At 42.2% G+C, this 27,105-nt stretch overlaps 1 protein-coding gene across 1 annotated transcript in view; it reads left to right on the top strand.

Moving 5' to 3' along the window:
- MPPED1 (metallophosphoesterase domain containing 1) overlaps positions 1-19,430 on the top strand; it is a 43,203-nt gene extending 23,773 nt beyond the window's left edge. The window contains exons 4-6 of the mRNA XM_008930735.4: positions 10,435-10,550; positions 14,950-15,063; positions 18,443-19,430. Coding sequence (XP_008928983.1) covers positions 10,435-10,550; positions 14,950-15,063; positions 18,443-18,561 — 349 coding nt within the window. The 3' untranslated portion in view covers positions 18,562-19,430. The remainder of the gene's footprint in view (positions 1-10,434; positions 10,551-14,949; positions 15,064-18,442) is intronic.
- Positions 19,431-27,105: the final 7,675 nt, after the last annotated feature.

The following is a 27,105-nucleotide window of genomic DNA, read 5'->3' as shown; positions in this document are numbered from 1 at the left end:
GACCTGGTAGAAATCTTTACAGTCATTGAGGTGAACATCAATTAAAATGAAACTGTATTAAAATAAAATATCGATTTGATTTAATTTAATATAATATACCTCCCAAGTTGGGAGCAGGAGTGTTATACTTGTTCTACTGTGGGTTTCACTCCCTGTAAAATTCACACAAAACAAGAACTTCTGCCTCAAAGTGACCACTCTGATCCTTTTTTTAATGCCCCCTTTCAGATCTGCAAAAAAAACCCTATTCAGTGACTTGCACATGACTAAAATACATAGAGACTCAAAGTTTGTGTTACTGGACAAAACCGTATTAGAAGTTTTTCTAAGCAAAATATCTGATCCTCTTATGTTCTCTTCTTTCTGCACCCTCACTCTGTCAGAAGATAAAAACACAAATAACCAAGGTGCATTTGCTTCTGTACAGTTGTCTGAGGCAATTAAATACCCCTCTGAAATTCTTGCAAACTTCAGATACAGCAGATTTTAGAGCAGGTGACTTGTTTTGATATCTGGCTCTGTCGGTGCTACAGTTTTTTATGGACAGATGCAGAAATCCTGGATGTGGATGTGTTGGAGAATGCTTGGGTTTGGTTGCTCATAAATGTGTTTTAAAAGTGGTGGGTGTTGCCTGATTGTTAAAGTTGGGAACTATTTGGAGCTTTTTTAATTAGTGGCTTTAAGGCAGGCAATAGAAGTGAGTAAATGACCACCTAAATTAGGTAGACTGAGGTGTTCCTTGAAGAAAATGAAAGTCATGAGTGGGAATAATAGACTCCTCTCATTATTTGGAATTGAGGCATCTCGAGTTGCAGACATTTTTGAGGGAAATTTGGCATCTGAACCTGCCTGATGTGGCTGCATTACTAGGGTTAGAAAGCTGAGGGTGTTTTATTTCAGGCATTCAAAGGTAGGTGAGTTGTGACAGATGTGTAAGAAATGGCAGCATGTTTAGAAGAGAGAAAGCCAAGCTCATCATCCAGTAAAAATATATTAATTATCAGCCTGAGGCACATAGATACTGGTTTAATTGTATTTTAACGGAGTGCTGGAGTGGTGTTTTTATTTCCTCTTTCGTACTTACAGGAAACCATTTTCCCTTTTGGAAGTGCTGCTTCTAAAAACACTTAAAAACCACAATGCACTGTAGTTTAGTTTGCAGCATATGGAAGATCATAAGCATGGGTTTTCCTGCAAAATGATTTTGATCTATTAAGTTCAGCTGTTCAGGGAAAGTGGTGGGGAGAGCTGAATGATGCTGAACTCCTGAAGTGTGAAAGGTTTTTCCAGTGGCAGAAAGTGAGATTTAAGGGTGCATCATTCTGGCTCTTTAACATCAGGAACAGATCACTGGATCACTTTTCTCCTTTTATTTTTTTTTTTTTTTGCTAAAATTGGTGCATTTGATGTAATAAATTTGTCTGGGAAAGTGTTTTGTTTTTTTTTTTTTTTGCATGACTTGGGAATATAGGAAGTGTGAATCTCATTCAGCAGATATTGGGTATACAGGTGCTGTTGCTTTTGTGAGCAATCATGCTGAATCCAGGAGAGGCCTCTTTAATGAATGTTTCCATACAAATTAAGTGACTGCAATGAATTGGCAAGAGTCATTAACATTGCTTTAAAAATGTGCATGGAACAACATAAAAATATCTCAACTCCAGGTGAGTTTTCTGTACCATGTTGAAAGAATATAGTTGTTATTAACTAAATAAACTAAACTGTTATTAACTATTATAAACTAAATAATTCTCCATGTGAATGGAGAATGTAGATTGAACTACACCTATTGTAGTCCACAAATATCATCCCAGTCAAACCAAGGCAATAAATCCTACTTATTAGCCACTCCTGAGAAATTTGATTTTACCATTTCCCAGGGGAATTTTTTTAAAGTCACAGCAATTTAGAATATCCTTTTTTTTTTTTTCTTTTCCTGTTAACGAACGTTCCAGAAACTGTTTTCTCTCAGATAAAATTTCTTCCAAACATTGCCTGGGGCTGAAGAGTCTGGAACAGCTCAGTCCTAGAGGAGTCACAATAGAGGAAAATCAGTGAATTAGACACCTCCTGGTTACTTCTGCGTGTGAGGGATCTGGATCAGTTCTCTAACACATTTCACAGTGACCTCTTGCAGGGGGAGCTGAAGCAGTAAATGAATCCAGAAGTGCTTTGCATCCACTTTGCAGTTGTGTTCCTCCACTATGTCCTAGGAATACCTGTACAGACCACAAATTATGTTGATTTCAGTGCAACATTTTGGGCCAGTCCAGTTTCTTGCAACATTCTGTGCCTTTACGTTTCTGTATGTGGGATTTGCATTTCTTTGCTTTGCAATGTTTCTCACTTTAGATAAATTCGAGAGCAGTTGAAAAATGCATTGCTTTAGTTTAATTAGCTTGCTAGGAAGAAAGTTCCTTTCTTGGGCAGTAATTATTAGTTGTGTCTTATTAAAAGGAAGTAGTTCACATTCAGTTACTTAGCAGAAATAATTGAATCCTCTGATCCAGTAAACTAGCTCACTTTGGATTCGGCTGGTTTTTAATTTAAGACCTATGGAAGAGGAGACCTGTAATCTCACTACAGGGAATTGGCTTCACTTTCCTGCAGTTCATAAACCACAAGAGTGAAATTGCAATCCCCCCCAGCAGTTTTCTCTTTATTTTTCGCGTTTGCTGGAAAGTTTAATTTTCTGAGACAGAGCCGATTTTAAAGTTTCAAGTGCTTTTTTCTGTTGTTGTTTTGGTGCTATTTCCCCTCCCCACCTTTTTTTTTTTTTTTCCCCCTTGAACAAAAGGACTCCCAGCTCTATCTGTAGTCTGGTGTGTAGTCTCAGACAGCGGCAATTTCGGGATGTTTCAAAGATGTAAACACAGTTGGGCACTTCCATGAGCCCTCTGGCGACATTCCAAGAGAAACACAAATAGCTGGCTGGTTTGGAGCGGATCTGCACCGAGCTCATTCTCAGCTGGAGTAACTTGGCAGGGCTCCACCAGCTTTTGAGCCGTTTACACCTGGTGAGAATCAGCCTCTCTGCTTCACAGCAGCTTGAATGTCTGCATTTTACCCCGGGTTTTTACACAGCTACTACATCAAGAAGGGGATGGCGGCTTTACATTGTGCTCCACTTGAAAAACTGTAAATAGAGCCACCATCACAGGAACTCGCTGCAACACAGCTGCCTGAGCTCCTTCTCTTTTCCCTGACCAGATCTTAAGAGGAAAAAGTAATTTACCACTTGTTGGGAAACTGTTTAACATCAGAACACTTCCTTTGGAACTGCTGTTCATAAATTATTTTATTCGATAAATTAGCATTGTTTAAAAGGAATTAAAATGAGGATTTTCTTCACTGCTAGGAAAGTAAATTGGAGCCAATCATTGAGTTTTTTAGGTTGGAAAAGGCTTCTAAGATCCCTGTGCTCGTCTTTCAGCTCAGGGGGCTGAGGACAACTGGTCTGACTGTTTAGCACTGAGGCAAAGAAGTCATTGAGTACCTCAGCCTTTTCCCCCTTCCTCGTTCTCATCCAGTAAAGGATGGAGATCCTCCTTGGCCATCCTTTTGTTGCTGATGTATTTATAGAAACATTTTTTATTGTCTTTCAAAGCAGTAGTTAGAATAAGTTCTACCTGGGCTTGGGCCCTTCTAATTTTTTTCCCTGCACAACCTCACAACATCCTTGTGGTCCTGAGGGGCTTCTTCCAAAGGCTGTAAACTCCCCTTTTTTCCTGAGCCCAGACAAAGCTTTCCCAGTATTACAGTTGTATGTGTCAAATATTTCTAATGATGTAATTTACATCAGATAAGTACATTTTTTTTTAAGGTATCTCAGATTCCTGGCTAGCTGAGGGAGCATCCAGGGTTAAACCTGTACCTTTTTGATCTAGAAAGCTGTATGGAAGCAACTGGTTTCCACCACTGTGGACTGAATTTAGGGCTGCAGGAAAGCATGAATTTGGAACTTTGCTTGGATTTTGTTCACTTCAGGTAGAAGTGTCAGCGTGTGCTTTTTCAAACAAGAAGTAAGTTTGTCTGTTGCTAAATTGAAAACATTAAAAATAATACACTTCATGCATATATGCACACGTGTCGTATTAATTTATTACTCTTGGAAGCATTTTCATGCTTGTTTAACTCAAAATGGCTAGGAATTTGCTAAGTAAAAAAAAAAAAAAAGGTAAAATAATAAAAAAGAAGGAAAATTGGAAAAGAACAGGCAGCCAGTTAGTCCATATGGCCTAATTACTCCTGGTATTTGGAGAAAAGAATGTAAACCTGCTAAGTTACTAAACTGAGAAGTGGCTACTGTGAGGGCCTTTTTTATTGATTCTCAGTGCACCTATTACATATCCTATATTTTAGTCATGTTTCATCTAGGAGAGTCCCTCCTTGTGAAAAAAAAAGACCCCACAAGTGTAGCATCTCCATTCCAAGGGATATTCCATCTCCTCAGGCAGCAAACCTCTTGTTCTTAGAGGACTCCAGGAAACACTGGAGTGGGAAGTGTGGGAGAACATTCTTTTTTCTTTAGCTGCCTGGTCATCTGACAGTGAATAACCACAAAGATGTCCTGCATAGATGGGCCTCAGATTATTTTTCCTTACATGTTGGCCCATTCAAGGCAAGTTTTACATTTGAAATGAGACTGAAAGTCTGTGCAGTTCTACATCTGTACCCTCAGCACTGAATCTTTTGAGTGATTATTCCAAATTAGCTTTTACCTTTCTTTGTTTTGGTTATTTTATTATTTTTTTAAAAAAATCAGATGGGATATTATGATGTGCCTTCCAGCAGAATGAGATAAACTATTTACATTTGGTGTTGGTGTGTTTTAAATTCAGTCTTTCATTAAATTTTCTCCTTACCTGGTACCTTCTTGTTTTCTTGTTACGAAGATAAAGGAGATTTCATTTCATTTTTCATTGTTTTATAACAGATTAATGTTTAGAAATATTGGTTCCTATTAGTCACAGCTCATTCTTTCTTCTTTCCAGTCAGAGATGTATGAAATCCTTTCCTAAACAAAAGAGGAATGATTTCATCAACTCAAATTGCAAAAGAAATAATTAATGACAAAAGGACCATACTCTTGATTTTTATCCTCCCTTCCTTTTGTGAAAACAATAATTTAATTTGATTCAGAGTTTCAAGAGTGACAACCTTGGATGCAAAGCAAGTAAGGCATAAACTCAGCAGACTTCCCTCCCCATGGAAGGAATGTTGCCTGTGATGGCCAGGAGAGTGATAGAGGATCTGAGTTTAATGGAATGAGATGAGTTGGCATTTATTAGTTATAAGGCCTTAGACTTCATTAAAAAAGAACTGGTTCCAATGTTATGAATGAGTGAATTTAAGTTTCTTTGTATTCTTTTTGTACACTGCTTTCATACTTGGTCTCTAAAATCACACCACCCTTGTCTCTCTCACATGGAAGTTAATCTTAATATAAATCTCCTCATGCTCCTCAAAACCTCTGAAACCTGTTTTCCTTTAGGCCTCAGTTGTGCCGTTGGCTCACATGCCAAGATGTTGAATAATATTTCAAAGCCCATAAGCAAACAATGCCCTCCTAATTATTCTTAGCACCTGTGACCTGAGAGCTGCTTTTGTTCCTGCCTGCTTTGGATGGTCCTCTTGTGCCAGGAAGAAAAGACAGAAAGATGAGTGTTATTTCACAACTACTTTAGATGTTGAAATGACCAATAACCCACTGAAAAAAAAGGGGGAAAAAAAGGTTTTGTGAATCCTTACTTGGAGAGAAAGTAGAGGAAAAAAGCAACTCAGTAAACTAGTTAGTTACTTACTGAGGAAAGGCTAAAAAGGCAAAAATGAGTAAATTCAGCTAAATTCACATGATAGGGAATGTAAAATATGAACACCTGAAGAATGTGAACAGCAGGCAGATAAGGAAGGTATATATTGTATATAGGGCTGTATACCCATGTTCACAGGAGTGTAGCTAGTTCTAACAGTAAGAAGAATGTAGGAAACTGTAGAAATTAGGATGTACAGTGATCTGCACATTGTGGCTTAATCCTGCATTTTTTGCTACTAATCAAGGTAATGGAGAATCAAATTTCAGTCTCTCGTTGCTTGTAATAGAAAAATCCATGTACGTTGATAGTTCCCCCCATCAAGTATCCTTTTTTTGTGTGTGTGTCTCTGCTGAGCAGATTGAGGTGCTTTGAGAATGGAAAACCTTCAGTTTTCAGGTAAATGACAGGTGAGATCTGTGTGGTGCATCACCCTTTATGGCAGATCACATGTGAAACCAAGTTATGTCCCATTTAAATGACAAAAGAATTCTTGGACTGCGTGTTGGCTCTTTCCAGTAGTAGCTGAATAAAAGAAAAAAAAGAACCTAATAAGTAATTAAAGTGGTAATATGTTTGACCATTATTTTTTTAGTGTGACTTTTTTCTGTTACTATTGTAACAGAAGTGATCCTTTCAAAGACAACTAAAGTGCTAATGATAGCTAAGAAGGTCATTTCTAGGAGGTTAAGCTGGTTTAATTAGAATTTATGAGAAGGTTACTAGAAGAGTGCAGAGAGATGTTAAGGGGTTAACCTATAAGAGATTACATTGTAGTCAGTGTTCTGTTAAAGTTTGAATTAATTTTTCCCATGGGTTTTTCACATTCTAATTTTCAACTAAATGAGACATCTGTTTCAGAAAAGGAAAATTTGCTATGGTTGTCATAGCAACTATCATTCTGTAAGAAAATTATTCCAATGGTTACTTTAGAACAGAAAGATAGAAATTCAGTACATAAAGCAACATCCGATTGCTCCCACAAACTCGGATAATTCAGCCCTTTTTGTGTGGTAGATTATTTTACCTGAAAAAACTTGTTCATATGTTTTTAACATAAGGTTAATTGTGCTGTAAACAAATTCACTTCTGATGTATTTCCCTCCAGAGTCTTATATGTAGACAAGCATTATTCTTATAAAAATAATAATACTATTGAATTTCAGTAGTGTGTGGAGACACTCAAGCTGTTTGCTTTAAGAATGTAAGACCTAAATCAAAGTACATTTCTACAGGAGTGCTTCACTTCAGAGGTGAGAGACATTAATGATGTATGTCTTAAATTGCCAAATAAATTTTCTTGGTGGTTTGTTTTTCTTTTTTTTGAAAACAACGGATTTTTCTCTTATAGAACATACATGACAGTATTTTCTTTGTCAAATGTAAGATACTATTGAAACATAAATTATGAAAATATTTTACTTTTCCTGAGTAAGCACTAAGCGGGAATGCAGAAATTCAGTGCTTGACATGAAGAATTTAACTTTGCTCTCAGGTTCCATCAGAAATGGAAATTCTAGACCAAGTTGTCTTCGTGTGATATCCAGGTCACAGACTTGTTAGTGGGTATTAGAGAAGATTGGGGTTTTTTTTTTCCCTGCTCAGAAACTTTGATGGCTGTTTCGCAATAAATTTTCAGAAGAAGGGACTTGGGGATTTATAAAATCCCTGCGTGCTTATAAAGATGGTTTTGCTTTGGGGGCACTGAAGTGTGTGATTTGTCTTTCTTCTCTCAGCTGTGAAGCATGCCAGCATCCTCCGCTCAATCCTTTCTTGGACTTGGGGTGTATTTTTTTGCCAGAAATATTCCAGACATTTCTTTCCCATCTCGTGATTGTCACAAAAAGACAGCATAATGGCAAATCACACAAGTTGTAACATCTCCCCCTCACAAAAGAACAGCTCCAGCATGAATAACTTACCAGCCCCGCGCTCGGCTGCAGGCACCACAAAGGGAGCGAGGGAGGGAGGCACGGGGGAAAGTGCTGCTTGTCTTAATAAGCACATCATGCCTATTCATAAGGGGAAATGGGCTTTTCACAGAGTGGCCCCGTGGCGTGGCCCTGGTGGAGGAAGCAGAGCCTCCCCCAGCTGTGGCTGCCATTCGTGGTCGGTCGGGTTTCAGCGGGGTTGAGCTGACTCGTGGCGAGACCTGTGTGACAGTCGTGGTGGTTTCTCTTTAGAAATCTTCCTTGTGTTCTTCAAATAATTATTCTGGGGGGGTTTGACCTTTTCTTCTTGGGAAAAGTCTGTCTTTTCCCTCGTTTTGTTTCTCGGGGCTGGTTCTGCTGGGGGACGATCCTGTCACAGAGTCACAGACTATTCTAAGTTGGAAAGGACCCACAAGGGGGGTCCAACTCTTAAGTGACTGGCCCACACAGGGATTGAACCCACCACCTTGGCATTATTAGCACCCTTCTCTTACCAATTTATCTAATCTACCTAATCTAACCTATCTGATCTCTCCTCATCTAATAAATCTACCCATGCCCAGCAGCACCAGGGCGAGCAATGGGTGGGAGCAGGGACGTGTATCCACTGTCAGTGGCTTTAAAAACATAATTTACTGTGCTGACACTCCTTTGGCCTCCTGTTTGCCCTTGCAAATATTTTCTGTCCGTGAGATTTTGCTCCTGGAAAACGTGCTCTGGGCCTAGAGACGATTTGCCAAACAGTGGAGTGTTTTCATCTGGGTGAAGAAAGATCCTTGGCGTGTAAGGTGTGGAATGCAATCCCAAGGCAGGAGAGGGTGGAGAGTTTAGAGAAAGCCTGACTACTGTGTATTTTTATAAAGCCTCCCACTTCTGTAATACCCAAGCACCCCACAAACTTCAGTTTATTTATTCCCAGGGCATTCCTGTGTGACAGAAATATTCCTGTCCTGTCAGTGGTGAGCTGGGTGTACAGAGGGGCTGTTCAAGCTCCACAGGCCAGGGTTTGGCTCTGTGTGACAGTGTCACTGCAGAGTGAGCCAGGTACTGGAATCCCAGGATTGTTTAGGTCGGAAAAGACCTTTAAGAGAACTGAGCCATAAACCTAACATTGGTAAACCATGTCCCCAAGTGCCACATCTACACAGCTTTTAAATAACTCCAGGGATGGTACCTCAGCCACTGCCTGTTCCAGGGCTTGACCCATCAGTGAAGAATTTTTCCCTAATACCCAATCTAAACCTCCCCTGACACAACTTGAGGCCGTTTCCTCTTGTCCTGTCTATTGTTATCTGGGAGAAGAGGCTGATACCCACCTGGTTACAACCTCTCAGGAAATTTTAGAGGGATAAGGTCTCCCCTGAGCCTCCTGTCCAGACCAGCCAGCAGCAGGAAGGTGAGAAGTCACGTGCCTGTGAGCCAGGTGCTGTTCCTCCTCTGAGGAAAGGCTGCCAGGAGCTGAACAGGTAACCAGAAAAGTGGGATTTTGTAGCCCTGATGTGTCTTTTTCTTAGGCAGGTGCCTTGGTCTGAGCAGCATGACTCAGAACAAGATTTCTGCTTCACTGCTAGTGCTGTTAACATCTCTTCTTCACACACCTTCTTCACCTCCCTCCCTCCTCACAGCTTCTGGAGGCTGGGATATATTTCTGGTCCCAGTGGCAGATGTACAAGGTTTCACTTTTTTTTTTTTCCTTGGACAGCTCTTTCTCCAGACCTTGGTTATCCAGGGCATGTGATGAAGAGCTAGATGAGCTGTGGACACAAAAAGCCTTTCAGTCATCAGTAGTTGAGGCTCTTTTTGTCTGTGGAAGAAAAGCAGCCTGTTCATTGTTCTTCAAATATTGGCATGGCCAGAAGATATCTGTCAAAAGATTATAAAATCTCCAACCTAAAACTAACCCCTCAATTTTATGACCTAGAATGGGAGCCTAGTCAGCAAGACATAATTTGACATTGTGATATAATTGGTGTGAAATACAGTTTTTTTAATCAATGGGATAGCAAGATGTGGATAAATTGTGTTCTGACTGGCAGTGTTACAGTCCCGCTGCTCCACGATGAGCTGCTCCATAAATATGGTTTAAAAAATGTAAATGCCTGTCTGATAAGAAATCCTGAATATGGAAAGTCTTACTTAAAAGCAAGTCAACACACTAGAGGACAGAAGAAATTTATGTGTGAGAGGAGCAGCAGCATTCTTGTTCTGATGGGATGCATCCAATTAGGGAAACAAAGCAGCACAGAGGATGTCTCTGACTTTGGAGAGGGATCTGTCACTGTGCCAGGGGCTGTCCTTGCCCAGCTGGTCACAGGATAAGGGCCAAATGCTATGGGAGCCAATGTGAGACATATTCACATGTAGGTGTCTTGAGGCAGGTGTTCTAAATGTTGTGGGAGTCAGCAGGATGATCCACACGTGGAGATCTTGGTATCCAGGTCTTGTAAGTAGTCAGAGGAATACTGTGAATGTTTTACTGTCTGCTGAAAGTGGTAAGGACTGCACTGGTTTACCATCCAAGCTAAATAATGCTGGTGGTATGGAAAGAGGGGTTTGCTGTGCACACAAAGAAGAAAATGAATGCTGTTTGTGTCTTCAAATTCCACGCTAGTGGAAAGGCAATCTGTGTTTTAATTAGATAACCAGTACATGGAAGTAGCACTGAAGACATTCTCCTCCTCTCTTGGCAGGCAACCTTGGTTTTATGGCTGGGGCTTTAATCTTCCACGAGGCCAAGCACTATTAGAGAAATGGAACCTTATTCCAGATGGAATAGATATTCTTATAACACATGGACCACCTCTCGGTAAGAAACTACGAGTGCTCTTAGCTGTGTGTTTGGGATGATTGTGCAGTAACTGTTGGCTCTCCTTAGAAACAGAGTGCAGTCCTGACTGGCAGAAGTCAAAAGTAACATTCATACTGATTTCAGCAGCACCAGGACTTCAGCTCGTGATTGTCTATGATACCTGTGCTCAATGGTAGGGAATTAAACAATGGCTTGAAAACTAAAACCTTAACACATAAAGCCTTAACGAGCTTTATAAATAAGCAGGGGCTCATTTACCTGTGCATCTGTCTAATCTGCCAGTGGTAAAACTACTATATTGAAAGCATGGGGCCTGCTTGAAGAGAAATGCAGGATTAGGATCTTATTTTTTATCACTTTAACAAGTACCCAGAATCTCTGTTTGTCCTCCCCATGCTGACTTGGTGAACCTTCTGCCTCACAAACCCCAATGCTGCCTGTTCTTTGGACAGCATGGGTGAGTTGTTTACCTGTAGTATAATCTGGCAACATGAGCAGGTCAAAAAGAAATAGTTTTGCATGTATGTTTTCCAGATATCAGCAGAGGTGATATAAAAGCCACAAGAGATTTCTTGTATTCCTAGAAAATTGTTAAATTACCTTTGTAACAGAGATAATATAATCACATGAACTTGTCCAGTAAAAGCTTAAGGTTGTTTTTTGATGAATTTAACATCTAGCAATCTATATTTAATGTGACTGTGTGTTTAACTCTCACTAATTTAACGAATGGACACGAACACGGAGCATGTACTTAAAGTGTTCTGCTGAGTGCTTTGTGTGAAATGAAGGCAGTTGGTTTCTTTAAACCTTTAGTCTCCCCAGTTTCCTGACCCTAAAACCCTCTTGTCTTCCACCCTTTCTTCCCTTTCAGAGCTTGGAGGAGAAAGTATCTTAAGGGTTTGTGTTTTGTTTTCTTTAGAAAGACGTGTTTGCATTCCCCTGCTCACTAATCCTGAGGGAAGTACCTCTCTGTGAGTGTAGTTTCTCACAGGAGGGGTTGTGTTTTGATACTTCACCCAAGTGGAGTCTCATGCCATGGACTGATTTTAATATGGACCTGTATCATGGATGTCAGAAATTAACTGTTTAGACCCAGAGGTGTCAGCTCCAAAGTTTGTCAGAAGCTTCTTCAGCACTTCCAGAATTGTTTTTTAAATTCTGTAAAAAAATGTAAAATTCTGTAAAAAAATCTCCAACCTTCAGCTGATCCAAAGATTCACTTGGAATCCAGTGCTGGAAAGTGGAGAGAGGGGTTCACACCACCCAGCTTCAACCACCTTGATAATTTAGCCACCAGGCCTCTCCAGTAGCCTCTGGGACCAGCAGAGGGAGGAGAACCTCTACAGAGATTCTCTTCCCTCACTCATCAGAAGCACTTTAATGATATATTTAATAATTGAAAACTAATTTAATAATTACAGTAATTCTGAGGAAGAGCTGCCCATCTCCACTGATTGCAATGGAATAATGTGAATTTCCCCCCATCTCCATGTCTCAGTATTTGTTCTTTTTCTTTTTTTTTTTAAATTTTTAATCTTCTACCATCCTCCAAGAATCTCCTTTTTTAAAAAAAAGTTCCTGTTTTTTTGTCTCTCTCTTACTGATGCATTAATAGATGGCTCAGGCACAGAACCCATCAGCTGTTGCTCTCCCTGACACTCAGGGCATCAAATATATGACACTTAAAAGAAATCAGAACTCTGCCTAATGTAGGAAACCTCCTCATTGTGTAGCTCTGTCCAGCTCTGTCCACAGACATTTTGAGAAACAGGATCCTCCTTGACCCTCCCAGCCAGTTATTTTAATCAGAAGGCTGATTATTGTTGTTCTGATCTTGGGCAGCATCACTGGAGCTGTTCCTAATGATCATAAATAGCAATCAGTCCTCTTGCAAATTCTGGTTTTTCCTCCAGCAGGGCTGCCTAAATTCTGTCCATCATCCATTTTCTGTGCTGCTTTCTCATTCCCTCACTTCAAGAGTGTGCATCCTCCTAAACTAATTAATACATTATTCCACAGATTTGAAATTGTGTGATTTAGATGCAGAAGCACCAGTTAATGGACTTTGTTTCTCAGTTAGTAACAAAAACCTGAGTAATTTTTTTTCTTCTGTTTTGGGATGAAACCCCCAGGATAAGAAAACAAAGGTTAAAACAGCTATTATTGACCATTGAATTAGTAAGCCGTTAATTATTAATAAAGAGATGCCATATATTTCCCAGCTTACGAAATACAGTGTTTATGACTATGGTGTCAGTGCTAATGCTCGTTTCCATATCTGCATATTTTTGTCACTTTTATGTACAGTATAACTTTTAAAGTATTTTCCCTGATTCCTAAAGATCTGCATTTGTGTTTCTTTTCTTTCTCTTCCAAAAGTTCACTTTTCTTTTCTTTGTTTTTAATTTAATTTCACCTTTAAGTCTTCATTTGCAGCTGTCTGCTCGATTGTCTGTGACAAAGATTTATACTTTCCTGACAGCTGCAGAAACCTGTTTCAAGTAACCAAACATTAAAAAAACCCTAAGATGAACTCTAATTGTTAGCTAGGTGTAATCAATTATTCTTAGTTTGTGTAGTCAGGTGTACATAATAAGCTGCAAACATATGGGAAGGCTTCAGAAGGGTGATAATGCATGTAAACAAAAACATGTTCAACATAAATAATGCTTAATTTAATGGAGAAGTTAATTTTATGGATTTTTGTTTGTGAAGTTTTTGAAGTGGAAACACTTTTGGCTTTGTGTTCTCCACAGACGTTTTGACAATTAACTGTTTCAAATCACTGAAGGAACAAAACCTACGGTTATAAGATGTTTATGCTAAAAAAAAAAAAAAGGAATGACTGGGTTCCAGAGGAGTTGCTGGCTGCACTTTAACATCTTAAATACTTCTTGTTTCCTGCAGTGAATTTTGACCTGCTGTGAGTGACTGGTGAACTCAGCAGAACGTTGCTCTGTAATTCAGGGGGGCTTCCTCTTTGTCCACCCCCTCACAGGTGCCAAGCAGGGGAAGGTACCAATCTGAATGAATTCAAAGTCTTTGACCACAAGCAGAACTTCCTCTTTTTGGCACTTAGGACTCTACATTCCCAACTTCTTTCTGAAAACTGGACTTAGCTCTCTGACTATGACACAAGGGCAAACTCTGGCCGTTTTCATAAAACCCCACAGTGCACTTTGAGCCTGGTTTTCAAGGGCTGGCAGCCAAAGAGATATTTCTCAACGTGTGAACCCACCCTGAAGCTCTGGCAAATCTGAGAGCTTTTCCAGGAGCTTGAATACCACAGTTCTGGGCTTTTAAGCCAGTTGGTTGCTGCTTAGCCATGCTTGAGTGGACATCAAAAGGGAACCTGTGAAAACCAGGTCCAGGCTCTGTAACTCTGGGCTAAAGGCACAATATATTCACAGGACTGCAGCAATGCAGGAGACACAAAGCTGTGACAGGCACACAGGGAAAATGCCAGAACGACAGAATAAAACCAGGAAGATTTTATCTTTTTAGGTTTCCAAATTTGAGCCCGGTGACAGTGGCAGAACAATAGAAAGAAATCAGATTGGTTATTGCAAACCCTCTAATACAACAACATCCCTCTTATAGTACTACTTTGAAGGAAAACATGAGACTTCAGTTGGCAGTAAACATCCCCCTGCAGTATTTTTAGACAAAGAGGCAAGTTGGTGTAACATTTCTGTCTGTATTCATACGAAACACACATTTTTCACCCAATCTTTGTGCAAGTAAATATAGCACTTAAATACATCTGCTGCAAAAGGCCTGAGTTTCTCTTCCTGTCCATGAGTTTAGGCAAGTGGGGCTTGCTGTGCCATGAATTGGTTAAACCAGTTTTGCCTGAGGGTGTTATTTTTTGGGCACACAGAAGGTTCCTCACCTGAGTTCCACTACTCTGGGATTCAATGTGATGTAGTTTTATTAACACAGATTCCATTTTTAATTAACACAGATTCCATTACATCAGTCAAGGTGTTCCATTTAAAAAAAGCGGATCCCAGGACTAGATTTAAACAGCTAAATGTTCATTTAGGTTTTCTGGAGACTCACTTTGGACTCACTGCTCTTACACCTCACCCTCTTCGAGGAAGAAAAATGAGTAAAACATTGAGTTTTCCCATTTGCAGCAGTGCAAAAAATGCTTGAATTGCAGTGATTTTTTTTTTAATTCCTTGAAAAACAACTTGTAAGAATTATCCTAGTTCATTTTATCCAGATGAGCTTTTATGGTTTTCCTTGGGTATTTTTCCTTCCTTCCTCTTCTGTTTACCAACACAGTTTTTTCCATGTCAGTTCTTCTGGGTCTGCTTGTGAAAAGCCATGAAATCTCAGAAATGCAGATTACCTGTCTCCTTTTAAAGCTTTCCATTCTTTTCCAAAGGTTTTCTAGACTGGGTTCCTAAGAAAATGCAACGGGTAGGATGTGTCGAGCTGCTGAACACGGTCCAGAGACGAATACAGCCAAGGCTTCATGTTTTTGGACATATCCATGAAGGTCAGAACACATTTCTTTCTATGTATGTTTAGAAACCACCAACACAGAAGGTTTGAGTAGCATTTTCAAACTCGAATGTCTGAACTTCTAGAATTCAGATACATATTTAGCTGCATCTTGGCTGATACCCACATTTCAATATTTGTACTTCAGCTTCTCTTTCAGTTTGTGCATCTATGAAGCAGGGTGATCCTTCCTTCACGGGGAGGATTACTGTGAATTTTAAAATAAGAACTCAAGCCCAGTAGTTACTAAATATTAGGACTGATGGATTGCATTTTCCTCAGCTGAATCTGTGATTTAAGATAATTCATGTAAGCTCTCTAGGTTGCAGTTTCTGTGTTTCTAAAATGGGTAGGAATGCTTTGAGAGGTGCTTGTAAGGCTTAAGCTTCAAGATTGTACAATAAAGTGCATATATGAAGTTGGAATCAAGAGGGATGTCACCACTGCCTTGTGTAGGAGTTCCAAGATATTTATTGATGCATTTAGCTGCTTTGGCAGGGGAAACATTTGGTTCCCAAATGAAACAAAGCAGTTCTCTTGACTGTTTGATATTTAGCTGGAAAAAAGATGAGTTCCCTTCACATAAGTAGGTAAATGGTGCCAAAAATGCTCTGCTGAAGTTGGTGACAGCAGGAGTGCATCTCCAGGCAAAGGGAGAGGTAGATGCTGTCTGCCCTGTTCACATATCAAGGATTTCAAGCAGTGCCCCCAGAAGAAACCACTGGGCTGTGCAAAAGGTAACCCGTTGGCATGTAAGTGTTTATTATCAGCTGCTCAGTCCTTGGCAATATTAACTTACTGGCAGGAGAAGGTACTGCCCTACTGCCAGATTTCTGCTCCTGGGCCTGCTCCAGCCTTGGATGTAGGATCTCTGTAGGTCTCACCAGGGCAGAAATGGAAAAACTGGAGTAGCTGGCATCCTGGTTTTGAGAAGAAATATTGTCCTTCCCAAGAAATGCCATCCTGGCTTGCTGCTGGGGGCTTTCACCCCATGTTAGAGGGGACATTGCTGAGAGGGTGTGCTGGTGTAAAATTGGTGGAGAAGATGTTCAGATCATTGTTTTACAGCTCAGGGATTAGGTCCATTCTCCTCTGTGGTGTTCTGTTAATGCCTGGTTAATGTCCTAAGTGCTGCTAAATCACAGAGTAAACAAATGATGCTGTTAGAGCATCTTTGATATTCCAACCAGAAGAGCTGGTGAATACAGTTCAAACTCATCACTATTTCAGAAATTGTGAGCCAAGTGGGTTGCAGGGGATCCAAGCAAACAGCAAGCCATGAAGCTTCAGGCAGGTAAACAAAATCACATCTGCTAAAACCAAGCCCAGCTTTGCTCTCAAGGGAAGAGAATGGCACCTCCCTAGAATGGGAAAACTCATGAAATAATGTAGTTGGCACAGTAGGTGTTGAAGCACAGAAACAAGGTATTCTTCTTGTTAACCATCACAATTTAGAGAAAACAAGAACTGCATAGCCTGTTTTGCAGTGGGATGCTGAGTCTCTGCAGAGGAGAATTCCCTTTGCAGGCAGCCTGTGCAAACGAAGCTGTACTTTGTAGAGAGAATTCATGATTTGAACAGATGAGTTCTTCCTCTGAGTGAGCAAAGCTACATCTGCAGCAGTCATTTACTGAACATCTGGGGGGAAGGGATGCTTAGAAGAGATGTTTCATCCCTATTCCCCCCTCTGCACTGCCGTGTCTGCCAAGAAAACACCTCTGCACATGGGTTTCCTGCTGATGCACCCATGGAAGTGACAAGCAGCATGGCAGGGACTAAAATCCTGGTTTTCCCATCACAACCAATCCTTGGCTGAGGTCATGGCCAAGGAAACTCTGCTGGCAGTAGGACAGGAGTGAAAGCCACAGCATTAGGAATCTTCCAGCAAATCTTCAAATGAGTAGCCAAGAAGACACAAAGTCCCAGCAGCAACGCTCAATCTGTGTTTTGCACAGACCAATTCTTCTGTGGCAAACAGAAACTGGCTTAAAGAAATGTCTGTGACAGGAACCTGACGGAGTTTTCTTCCCTCCCTAGTCCCTAATTATAGTGTGGTTTTTCCATGGAGAGTCTAGGAGGCCCTGCATTATTCAGGGTATTTTAAGGAACACACAGACACAAAAAAAGGCTTTTGGCTACTGTTTCTTTGTTTGCAAATGATGCAACTGCCAATGATTCTGTAAGACACAAAATTGCACTCAGAAAAAACCACAGGGTCCCAGGTACCTGGGATTTGAATAGCTGGATCTCAGTGTATGTAATGACAAATACATTTCCCTAGGAACTTCACTAACAATGAGATTGAATTTTAATGCAAACGCTTTCTATCAAGTGATTCCTCCCAAATCCTATATTTCTGATTGTGAATTTTTCATATTGATCAAAATACTTCAATGGAAGTTTCCAACGTCCAGCTTTTAGTTTTAGTGTAATCAAGCTTATGTTTCTTCCTGGTCATTCATTAAAAGATTTTTTACAATGGAGAGCTTTTGCTTTCTCAAAACACCAGGGCTGTTGAAGGGCTTCTTCTTCACTTTCCGAAACAGCATTTCACAGTATTTCTGCAGGCATTAGGGCTGGAAGTTTGATTTTCTGCATATTTAGCTCTGGAATTGTTTGACTTGGGTGTCTGGCCAGACATGAGATGTGGTTGAAGCTGTTCCACCACTGTGTGTGGAAATGTTATGGTGTCTTGGATTATGAATTCACCTTGTCTGTTAGAGAATGCATTAATAAAACCATTTTTTTTTCTCCCTGGGCAGGAATTTTAGTGTCTTTCCATCAAATTTGATGGAAATTGGTTAACAACTTCAAACACACAGGAAGAAGGAGTTGCTGCTATAGACAAATCCTGCCCAGCTGCACATGCTCACACACTTCCCTTGAGCCAAGCAACGCTTTTTCTTCATTGTTTGCTTGAATTATGTTCAACACTGGGCAGGAAAGAAAGGTGGAAAGATTAAAATTGCCCAAAGGTTGCTGCACTGACGACTGGAAACCTAAATGATCAGAAGGACTTTTTTTTTCAATGCCTAAGATCTATCTTCTTATCCTTCCCAAAACTAAAATGGTTTTAAGAAAGAAAGCTTTGCAGAGAAAAGTCTCTCTCTTTCTAAGGAGGTTTGGTGAGCTGGCTGCCAGAGATTATTGCCACTAGTTAGTGAGGGGCTGTTTTGTTTTTCTTACACAATTTAAAAGATGGCAAAAAGTTCTGTAGGACAAAGATGGGTTTTTCCAGGGGACCAAGAGAATTTTTAAATTCCTTCTGAGTGATAAATGTGGCACTTACCATTGTGTGGTAAAGGTGAATAGTTGAAAAATGAAGAAGGTAATAATGAATAATGAGAGTAACCAGAGTTTTTCTTACTTTGTAGGTTATGGTGTCATGGCTGATGGAACCACTACCTATGTGAATGCATCTGTGTGCACTGTGAATTACCAGCCACTTAATCCACCTATAGTTATTGACTTACCTACTCCAAGGAACACATGATTATAACGAGGATTTAAAGTTGTACCCAACACATTAGCAACTTTATATTGCTGGCTGAGAATCCCAATAGGGAACCATTCAACAAAAACAAACAAAAAAAAAGCAAAATCCTTCTTTTTTTCCCTGCTAGCTCTTCACAGATAAATTTCGAGTAACAAAAGTGGATGAGGAACAAAGACATTTTGGTGCCAGAAACAGATTAAAGACTTAACATTTCACCATTAAAATATTTGTGAACACAGAAAAGTGAATGCATTCCACATATAAATATATATATATATATACATACACATATATATATATCTAGTAGGGGCTTTTGTATATACCGTGTATTGGACTTATTAAAAGAACAATGTCTTTCAAAGGAGTGTTTCTTTAAGAAAGTTTGCAGTTTAAACTTCAGTGTTTAGACTAGGATTCCCTCATTTCAGATGTTTCCCAGTGAGCTCTTAGTAAAAGAAAAATTATGGTGAAGATGTTTTCCCTTAATTAACGTGGCAAATATAAAAGATGCTGCACAAATGACCAGTCACTGGAGGAAAGCTATTACTCCAAGTCCTCCAGGTCTAAGTCTTTGCATCTATTCAAAACCAATGCAATAGAGGCCCTAATTCACTGTACTGAAATGGAAGTTTTACTACATCTGGCATTACAGATGGTAAGGGAAATGGTGCATATTGCCAGCATGCTGTAAACAGCTCAACATTCAAGAAGGGAGACTGTGTTAAGTGCAGTATAAACTCAGGAATTTGTAACCTGTAAAAAAAAAAGGATGACATTTCCCTAAAGAAAAAAGGAAAAAAAAAAACAAAGAAGAAAAATATATAACTGTGTTTTCATATGGTAAAGAGATCCATGACTGTATTTAAAAAAAAAAGAAAACAAAAAAAGAGAAAAAACACAAAAAACCCACCCAACGATCAGTAACGGTGTTTTAAATAAAACCCACGGGGACCCTGGGTTTAAAACCTGCTAATGGGACGTGCAGCCAATGCTGAGATGACTGGTTTGAGTCTGGCCCTGATCAGGAGGGGTTAAATGTCATTGTGATCGTTTTGTCCCTGGGGAACATGGTGGATGCTCTGGGGGAAGGCACCATCCCAAGGTGGGGTTTGGGGATTCACTTCTGGAGAGCTGTGACGAGTACACACTGATGGGCACAGAGCAGAGGGCACCTCCCCTGGGGCTGCTGTTTGCCCACTCATGGACAGTGCTGAGAGAGGCCCAGGACAACCTGAAAGCCACTCGTGGTGCTGTAGGTGCCACCAGGCAGAGCAGGGGATGTGCCACGAGCTGGTTGGGGTGGCCCACAGTGGCACTGCCCATGCAGCTCTCCTACAGGGGTGTTGAAGCTGCTGGGGTTTCACTCCTGTCCTAGGCAGAAGCTTAAGAATTGATTGGAACCCACCAAAAGAAAGACATGGATTTCTGCCTTGGACTAACCAACATCTCCTTTTGCCTCGATGGAGGTTGTTCAGCTGCTGTATTCTGAACGTGGACATCCTCAGTTTGGGGCTGATGGCATCTAGATGTTAATCTTGTTCACAGAGGTTGGGCAGAGCTCAGCAGTGCCAGTTCAGAGCTGTCTGCAGGTCTGTGCCTGGCCCACCTCTGCACTCATGCACTGGATAATTGTGTGTGTGACTTTTTGCCCAATATGTGGATGTAAATGTGAGCTTCACGTGGCAGCTGCAAGTACATGACACACATGCACAATTTAAAATACCTGTGTGGCAAAACCAGGCTGTGTCAGCTGCACCTCTGAGCCAGGTGGGCAGAAACACTGCTTTTTGCTGGTTCCCCATGGGCAGCAGCTCTTCCATCAGCTGCTGGGAGCCGAGATATTCCAGCCCAGTCACTACCTTGGACCCACAAGAAGCCACCAGACCCCCAGAAAACATGACAAGTCACAGGTCTGTCATTCTTTGTAACCTGTTGGGTGACCTTGTGTCTAAACTGATGTGCTGCTTTTTCCTGAAAACGAAACCCAAAACAGTCTTTGACGCCTTGTCACACGCCTGCAAGTGGTTTTTGGGTGAGTGGTTCCCATGAGCAGCCTGCCGTGAATTCAGAGGGGGCCACTTTTGTCAGAGCTGCTGGTGTAGAAATTACAGATCAACTCCTAAATCAGCAAGAACTGAAATTCATAGTCGAATATGAACTCCTGCCATCACTGGGAAGATGAACAATAGCACTGTAGTTAGAATAAAAGTGTCTTGGCTAGTCACAATTCAAGCAGTTTGCAACAAATGTGGCAGGAAATTGGCTGTATGTTAAAGTCTGAAATGTTTACATTCGCTCATGGCACTTAAGAGACTAAAATGTTAAAGTGGGGGGAAGAGGTCCTTTTATTGGCCTCAGCAACATTTCTATGTGGACCATAAACTATTCTCTTAAAAATAATTTTTTCCTAAGGTATCTTCCAAATACTGTGTATTTTTATGTGGAAAGGATATGAAAGCAGCTGTTACTTCAGAATATCATTTAAAGTACTTGAGGTATGAAAGCTTAAAGATTATTTAATCATTTTGGCATAACTTGAATGTTGTTGTAATTTTTGGTCAAGCATGTTAGACAAATAAAGTCTTAAAAAAACCCCAACAAACCAAAACAATACCACACAACAAAAAACAAGGTCTCTTAATATCCAGCTCCGTGTCAGAAAGACTGCCATGTTCTCCAGGGGTGGGGATATTAAAGGCTGTGAGATATTAAAGGACAATGGTGGTATTGAGGTATTGATGGTTTTGGCAGAGGGGGATCAGCTGGCAGAGGGGCTGGGGACGATGGGCAGAGGGTGCCCTGCTCTGTGTGCCAGTTCCCTGCTACCACACCTCCTGCAGAGGGGAGCAAGGTGGAGTTTGGGGTTACAGAGGGAGGGGAAAGCAGCAACCACTGCCTGTAACTGCTGTGTTTTGGTGGGAGACCGTGGCAGATGTGCCTGGGATGCCATGAGGGAGTGCTGCAGAGGAGCTGTGCAGAGGCTGGGAAATGGGATGCCATCCTTTGGGCATGGATGGCAGCTGGGGGAAGAAGGATGGTTCATACTCTGAGTGTAAGGACAAAACCTCACGGAGAGGGAGATCAGGGCAAAGTGTCTGGTTTTATTTTAACTTTGTGGGCACAGAAAGACCTGGGCTTCTGATCTACCTCAGGTGAGGGAGGCCATGAAGAGGAAGGTTTCCACAAACTCGGTTTGGCAGTTGTCAGCTCTATCTAAATTCTGGGGTGCTCTCCCAAGTAATTTCCTGTCCCACCTCCCTGTTGCTGACCTTCACTGGGATCTGTCCAGAATCACAGAACATGCCGGGCTGGAAGGGACTCTCAAGGATCATGGAGCTCCCAAAGGAAGGTGCTGATGTGTGTCAGCAATGAGTGCATTCCCATCACCAGGCAGAATTGTTCCTGAGATTAATTTTGGTTCCTTTCAGCGATGAATAGGGGAGATATCACTGCACGTCAATGGGGAAAAAAAAAGAGAAGACAGGATTATTTATACCTCCCTCAGTCACATATGGCCAAGGATGTGAAATGTTCCTTGGCTAGAAGGAAGGAGCAGGCTGGGACTCAGCACCCACCCAGGCAGCTGCCTGTCCCCAGGCAGCCCCACCCAGGGCAGCTGCACCCCAGCCTGGGGAACCAGCTTTAGGCTTTCACATGGTGCTCTCTGGTAGCCCCTGAAGGCAGAGCCTTCAGTGAGGTCCCTGCAGAGAATGGGGCTGGTGGGAGCAGCATGCTGGCCCAGCTCCTTCACTGGGGAGGTGGCTGCAGGGAGGAAGGGTGAAAAGAACCCCTCAGAGTGACACATGGACACAGGGCAGAGGGGAAGGTGCTCTGGTCTTGCTGCAGGAGGGAGACACAGGGGATGAGAAGCAGTTTGTCTTCTCCAAACACCAGTTGCTGCCAGTAGTCAACATAAAAGCTTCAGAGGAAGGAGGAACAAGACATCCCTCGGAAGGAAATTTTTGGAGTAATCTGCCATCGGGGATCTCTGCCCCCCTCCCATTTATTGCTGTTTGTATGTAATTTCTCTCTTAAAACCCATATTATTGCTCACTGCTCATGTAACTCACATACAGGGAGTTTAACTGCAAATGGTCTTTCCTTTCAGGTACATTCCTGTCCCTTTCTTGCAAGTCTCTCTGCATCTGTGATTTTAGTGCTGTGCTGGAACAGGGAGCTCCCTGGATGATTATGCACAGTGCATTAGAACAACAGCATTTTGCTTATCCTCGTACATGTGCTGCTGCTCAGCTTTATTGACTGTCCCTTTGTTCTCTTTTTATGTGAAAAGTGAAAATAGGAGTACTTATATGTACCTTCTTTGTGCTGTTTGTTATTTTGTATTCTGCCATTATGTTACTTTTTACTCACTTCACCTGGAAATTAAAATCATTTCAATTCTAGCTAGACTCTATTTCTAACTCTCTTACTTTCCCATCTCAGAAACTTTCCCCTTGTCTCTTTTTGATGTGTCATTTGGAAGCTGGTGAGAGACAGCAATGCCAGAAGAGGACCTCCTCTTTCTTCCTGTCCGAGCATTTGGACAGTTCCCTGCTACTTTCTCCCCTGATCTTTATCCTGTATCTTCATTTCTTTAGGAGTTTTTGGGATCATATATATTTGCAGCCTGCAGTGAAGCACTGTGGTGAGCTGCCCGTGGCCTGAGCTGGGTTTTCTCTTCAGGAGGTGGCAGCTGATCTGGACTTACCTGGTTTTCACAACCATCATCCCCTTCCTCCCAAGGAGCCTTACCCAGGCTGTGTCCATGAGGGGGGATGATCCTCCCCCACTCTGGTCTGTTCCCCTGGCTTTGATAGTGCCCCTGGCAATTCCTCATCAGCACTGGACAGGCTTTGCTGTTGGAGGGCACTGGGTGGGATACAGAGCTGTGTGACATTTCCTCAGCCCTCATCCTGCTGGGGGGGTTTTGGTTTCTTAGCTCCTGCCCAACCCATGACCCTTCTTTCCCTCCCATGAATAACTCTTTCACAGAGGTCTTTATTAAAACCTCTGCAATTGCCCACACCAATTATATCAGCGACATCTCTTCTTGCCAGGACTTTGATGTACCAAAAGCTTTCAGGCAGATTAAAGGAACAGGCTTTTCTTTCCCACAAACTGGCCTGCTTTGTTTCCCCACGGCCAGGAAAGTGAATTCCCTCTCTGGAGCAGGATGGACTAAAACTGGGCAGAGCAATTAACCTCACTACACGTCCCTGGGCTTGTGCACAACGTGCCCTCGTGCTGTTTGCTCCCATTCAGGGCCCCAGGCAGGTTTGCCATTTCGTGTACTCCCACTACATTTTCCTTGTCGTTCTTTCTGTGTTCTGAATGGGATGAGCAGCTTGAGGAGGGCCAGATGGGAAAATGCTGGATGCTATAAACACGCTGCAACGGCTTATGGTGGCTTTTAATTTCGAAATCAGGGGAAGGAAACTGCTCTGGCCAAGCAACTGAGCTGCCCAGCACCCAGGAAAGGCTGGGGAGAGTCGAAGGTGACACTGAAGAACCCTCCCAGCAGTGCAGCCCCAACTGCCCCTTCCCCACTGCACTCAGAGCCTGGCTGTGAGGGCCCTGGGGGGGACAGGCTCAGGGCTGCACCTCACCTCCAAGGTTCTGGGGAGAGCTTTGTGCAGAGGTACTCTCACCTCTGGGTGTAATAACCCCACCTGGCAGGCTGCTGCTGCAGTGGGAAATTTCCCACCTCACCTCCCACCATATGGCCCGGGCCAAATTTTCTAGAAATAATGAGGTTATGCAGGATAAAGCAGTTTCAGTGCAGTGGGCAATTAAACCTGTGTTTGTTTCCTCTCCTGTTTTGTAAGGCAGTTGCATAGTGCAGTCATTCTGGTTGTATCTGTTTCCTGATATTTTAAAATGAACATAGAGCTGCTTCATGTGTGTCAGCTACTGATCACCTTCCCTTTGTCACCAGCTCCTCTGCTTCCCATGGTCAGTCCTGCTGGTCCCTGACACTTCATGGGACTCATGGTGGGGCCCCCTGGACATCCCCACTCTGGAATACCTCTGTGATCTCCCCAGGGGGACTTAACCCATCCTGGTCTTGCTTTTGAGCCTACAGATAAACCCCAACACCTTCCCCAGCAGCACCAGCTCCAAAGACCTGCAGAAGAAATAGAACAAGGAGGTAGGTCCTTCTGCTTGGGGTGAGCCTGGGGACAACTCATGGTATCACCCTGAGCCTCTCTGGGTGAGGAAGCGCCTGCATATGGGGTAGGTTGCCTCCACGGGGCAGGAAGAGCCCTGTTCCAGGGGGAACAAATGCCAGCACCTGACAGAGCAAAGGCAGAACAGGGCAGCAAGGTGAAGCATGGCAGAGCAGGCCAAGCCTCCAGAGAAAAGTGCCCAGCAGGGTCCCCCAGCACTGGAGTCTGTTCCATCAGTTTGGGAAATGGAGAAAACATTTGGCACCCTGTGGTGCTTTGACTGGGGTTTCCACCCCTCATTCCCATGCGGGGTGATGCAGCACCTCTGCCCTTGCTTGCAGTCCTCTGTAGTGGCACACACACAGGAAAGGAGAAGCCCCTGAAGTCACCAAGTAGCCCAGAGAAGGAATTTCAAATCTGCCTCCCCATCATCTCACCCTGTGCCCTCTGGACACCCCCCTCTGGGGAGCAGTGCTTAACCCCTACACCTTCGAGAGCACTTTCCTTCCCCACCTGTTCTCGTTGTAACACAGTGTGTACAGTAATTATGTTTATTGCTTGTTCAGAAAGCAATCATAGCTCTGAAGTGTTACCTAGCAGGTTCGTTTCTGCAGATGCCCCTAACAACAATTAATCACACGTATTAACGTGCGGTCAAGAGACTTGTCAAAACTGGAGCTCTCGAGCTGTAAACAGAGCTCGTGCAATTAGCAGTGCCTGCTCTGAAAACACTTGGATTGATTCATTGCTCCTCCCAACACCTAAGGAAGTCAGGGAAGTAATAAATCATGAAAATATAGACAAGGCACTCAGCAAACTATGATGAAGACACTTCATCAGCTGCCTGTAGCTCTGTGTCAGCGCCGCGCTGGAGTCGGCGCCGTGTGAACTGGTTGTGTGACAGGTGTAACTACCAAGCACTCACAGGCACTGCAAAATAAACCCAGAAATGCTGCCTTCTAAGTTACAAGTAGGAGATTTCTTAATTGCTTTTAATCCAGCTGCTACCAAGCATATGCCCTCCCTTAAAATAAAGGAACAGGAGTTCTAGTGCACAGATTTTACTCAGAGAGTAGGATTTCCTCTACCAAGCCCACAAGACTGGGTAAATGGAGGGGAAAAGGGTCCAACTGCATTTGCTGGTTAGGAAAGGGTCCTTCCATCTCTCCACAAACTCAGGATGCCAGAGAGCAAGACATCTGGCTCTTCCTGGAATCCTGGATGTGCTTTGTTAAAGCAGCTCCTTTTAACTTGCAAGCAAAAAAAAAAAAAATCAACATTTGCTAAAGGAATAAAAGGAAAAAGGACAACAGGAGAGGAACGGTTCCTCCAAACTTTGAAGCTGTTGTTATCTATTAGAAACAACAAAAAGAGCTCAAAGCTGGGAGATGGAAAGCAACAAAATGTATGAAAGCAAATGACTTGAATGGGGCTCTCAGAAGTGCTGGTGACGTTTCATGCTCCCCATTAGCTTCTTTTCTGTGTCTGAGTGAAAAAGGAGAGCGTCCTTTAAAGAGCAGTGTTGTCTCAGTAGTCTCTGCATTTGGCATTATTAACAGCAGTTGTGTTCAGCAATTGTGGTGTTGGTCTGAAAGCCACCAGGAGCTCCCAGCCCACATGTTGAGTTGAAATAGGAAGGTGGTATGTGGCGGGGGTTTTTTTTATTTATTAATAAAAAATAAAGACTGTTTGCATTCTTTAAAAGTTCCTTGCAGTTGTAATAGGCAGTTACTTCTCTTGACTCCTTGGTGGCTTCACAGAGGCTTTTCCTTTCCTGTGTACGTGGCTACAGGGCACTGCAAAGCTGTTCCCTCGAGGAGGGGATGCTTATACCTGCTTTGAGCATCTCCAAAGGTTTAAAGTTCTTTATCCCTTTGGGCATCTGTGCTGGTGAGCATCTAAATAAGTATGAGTCAAAAGCATCATATATTCCCTCATCCAAAGGCTTATGCAACTTTTCAAGATGTTCATCTCTGCACTGTGTCCTTTTCTAGCTGAGCTGAAGAAGCCAAGAGAGACACCCACGGTGCTGGACCTTCCCAGGGAGAAGGTTTAGCTGGGATATGAGACTTCAAATCCAGGAACTTGAGCTTAGCAAGCAGAAAGGTTCATTCTTTAGGGAAGGATTTTGCTTTAGGAGTTGTTCAGTCAGTGATTGATAAGTAAATATGATGCACAAGCTTTACCGTTTCCACAAGAGAAGTCTAAGAAATTTTGTGTACAGTAAAATGCAGAGAGCATTTGCCTCACTGGGTTCCTGGAAGAAGCAGGAAAAGGCAAAACCAGGGAGTCAGATCAAGTCCTGTTGCACAGAGGAGGAGAAAGTATTCTACAAGGGACAGGCTGGCACCAGAGTGATGAACTGACCTGAGGA

This window comes from Manacus vitellinus, unplaced genomic scaffold (assembly GCF_001715985.3).
Source record: "Manacus vitellinus isolate BGI_N305 unplaced genomic scaffold, ASM171598v3 scaffold_66_pilon, whole genome shotgun sequence".
NCBI lineage: Eukaryota > Metazoa > Chordata > Aves > Passeriformes > Pipridae > Manacus > Manacus vitellinus.
Note: the sequence above shows the minus strand (reverse complement) of the source record. Positions and strands in the feature narration are given on the sequence as shown.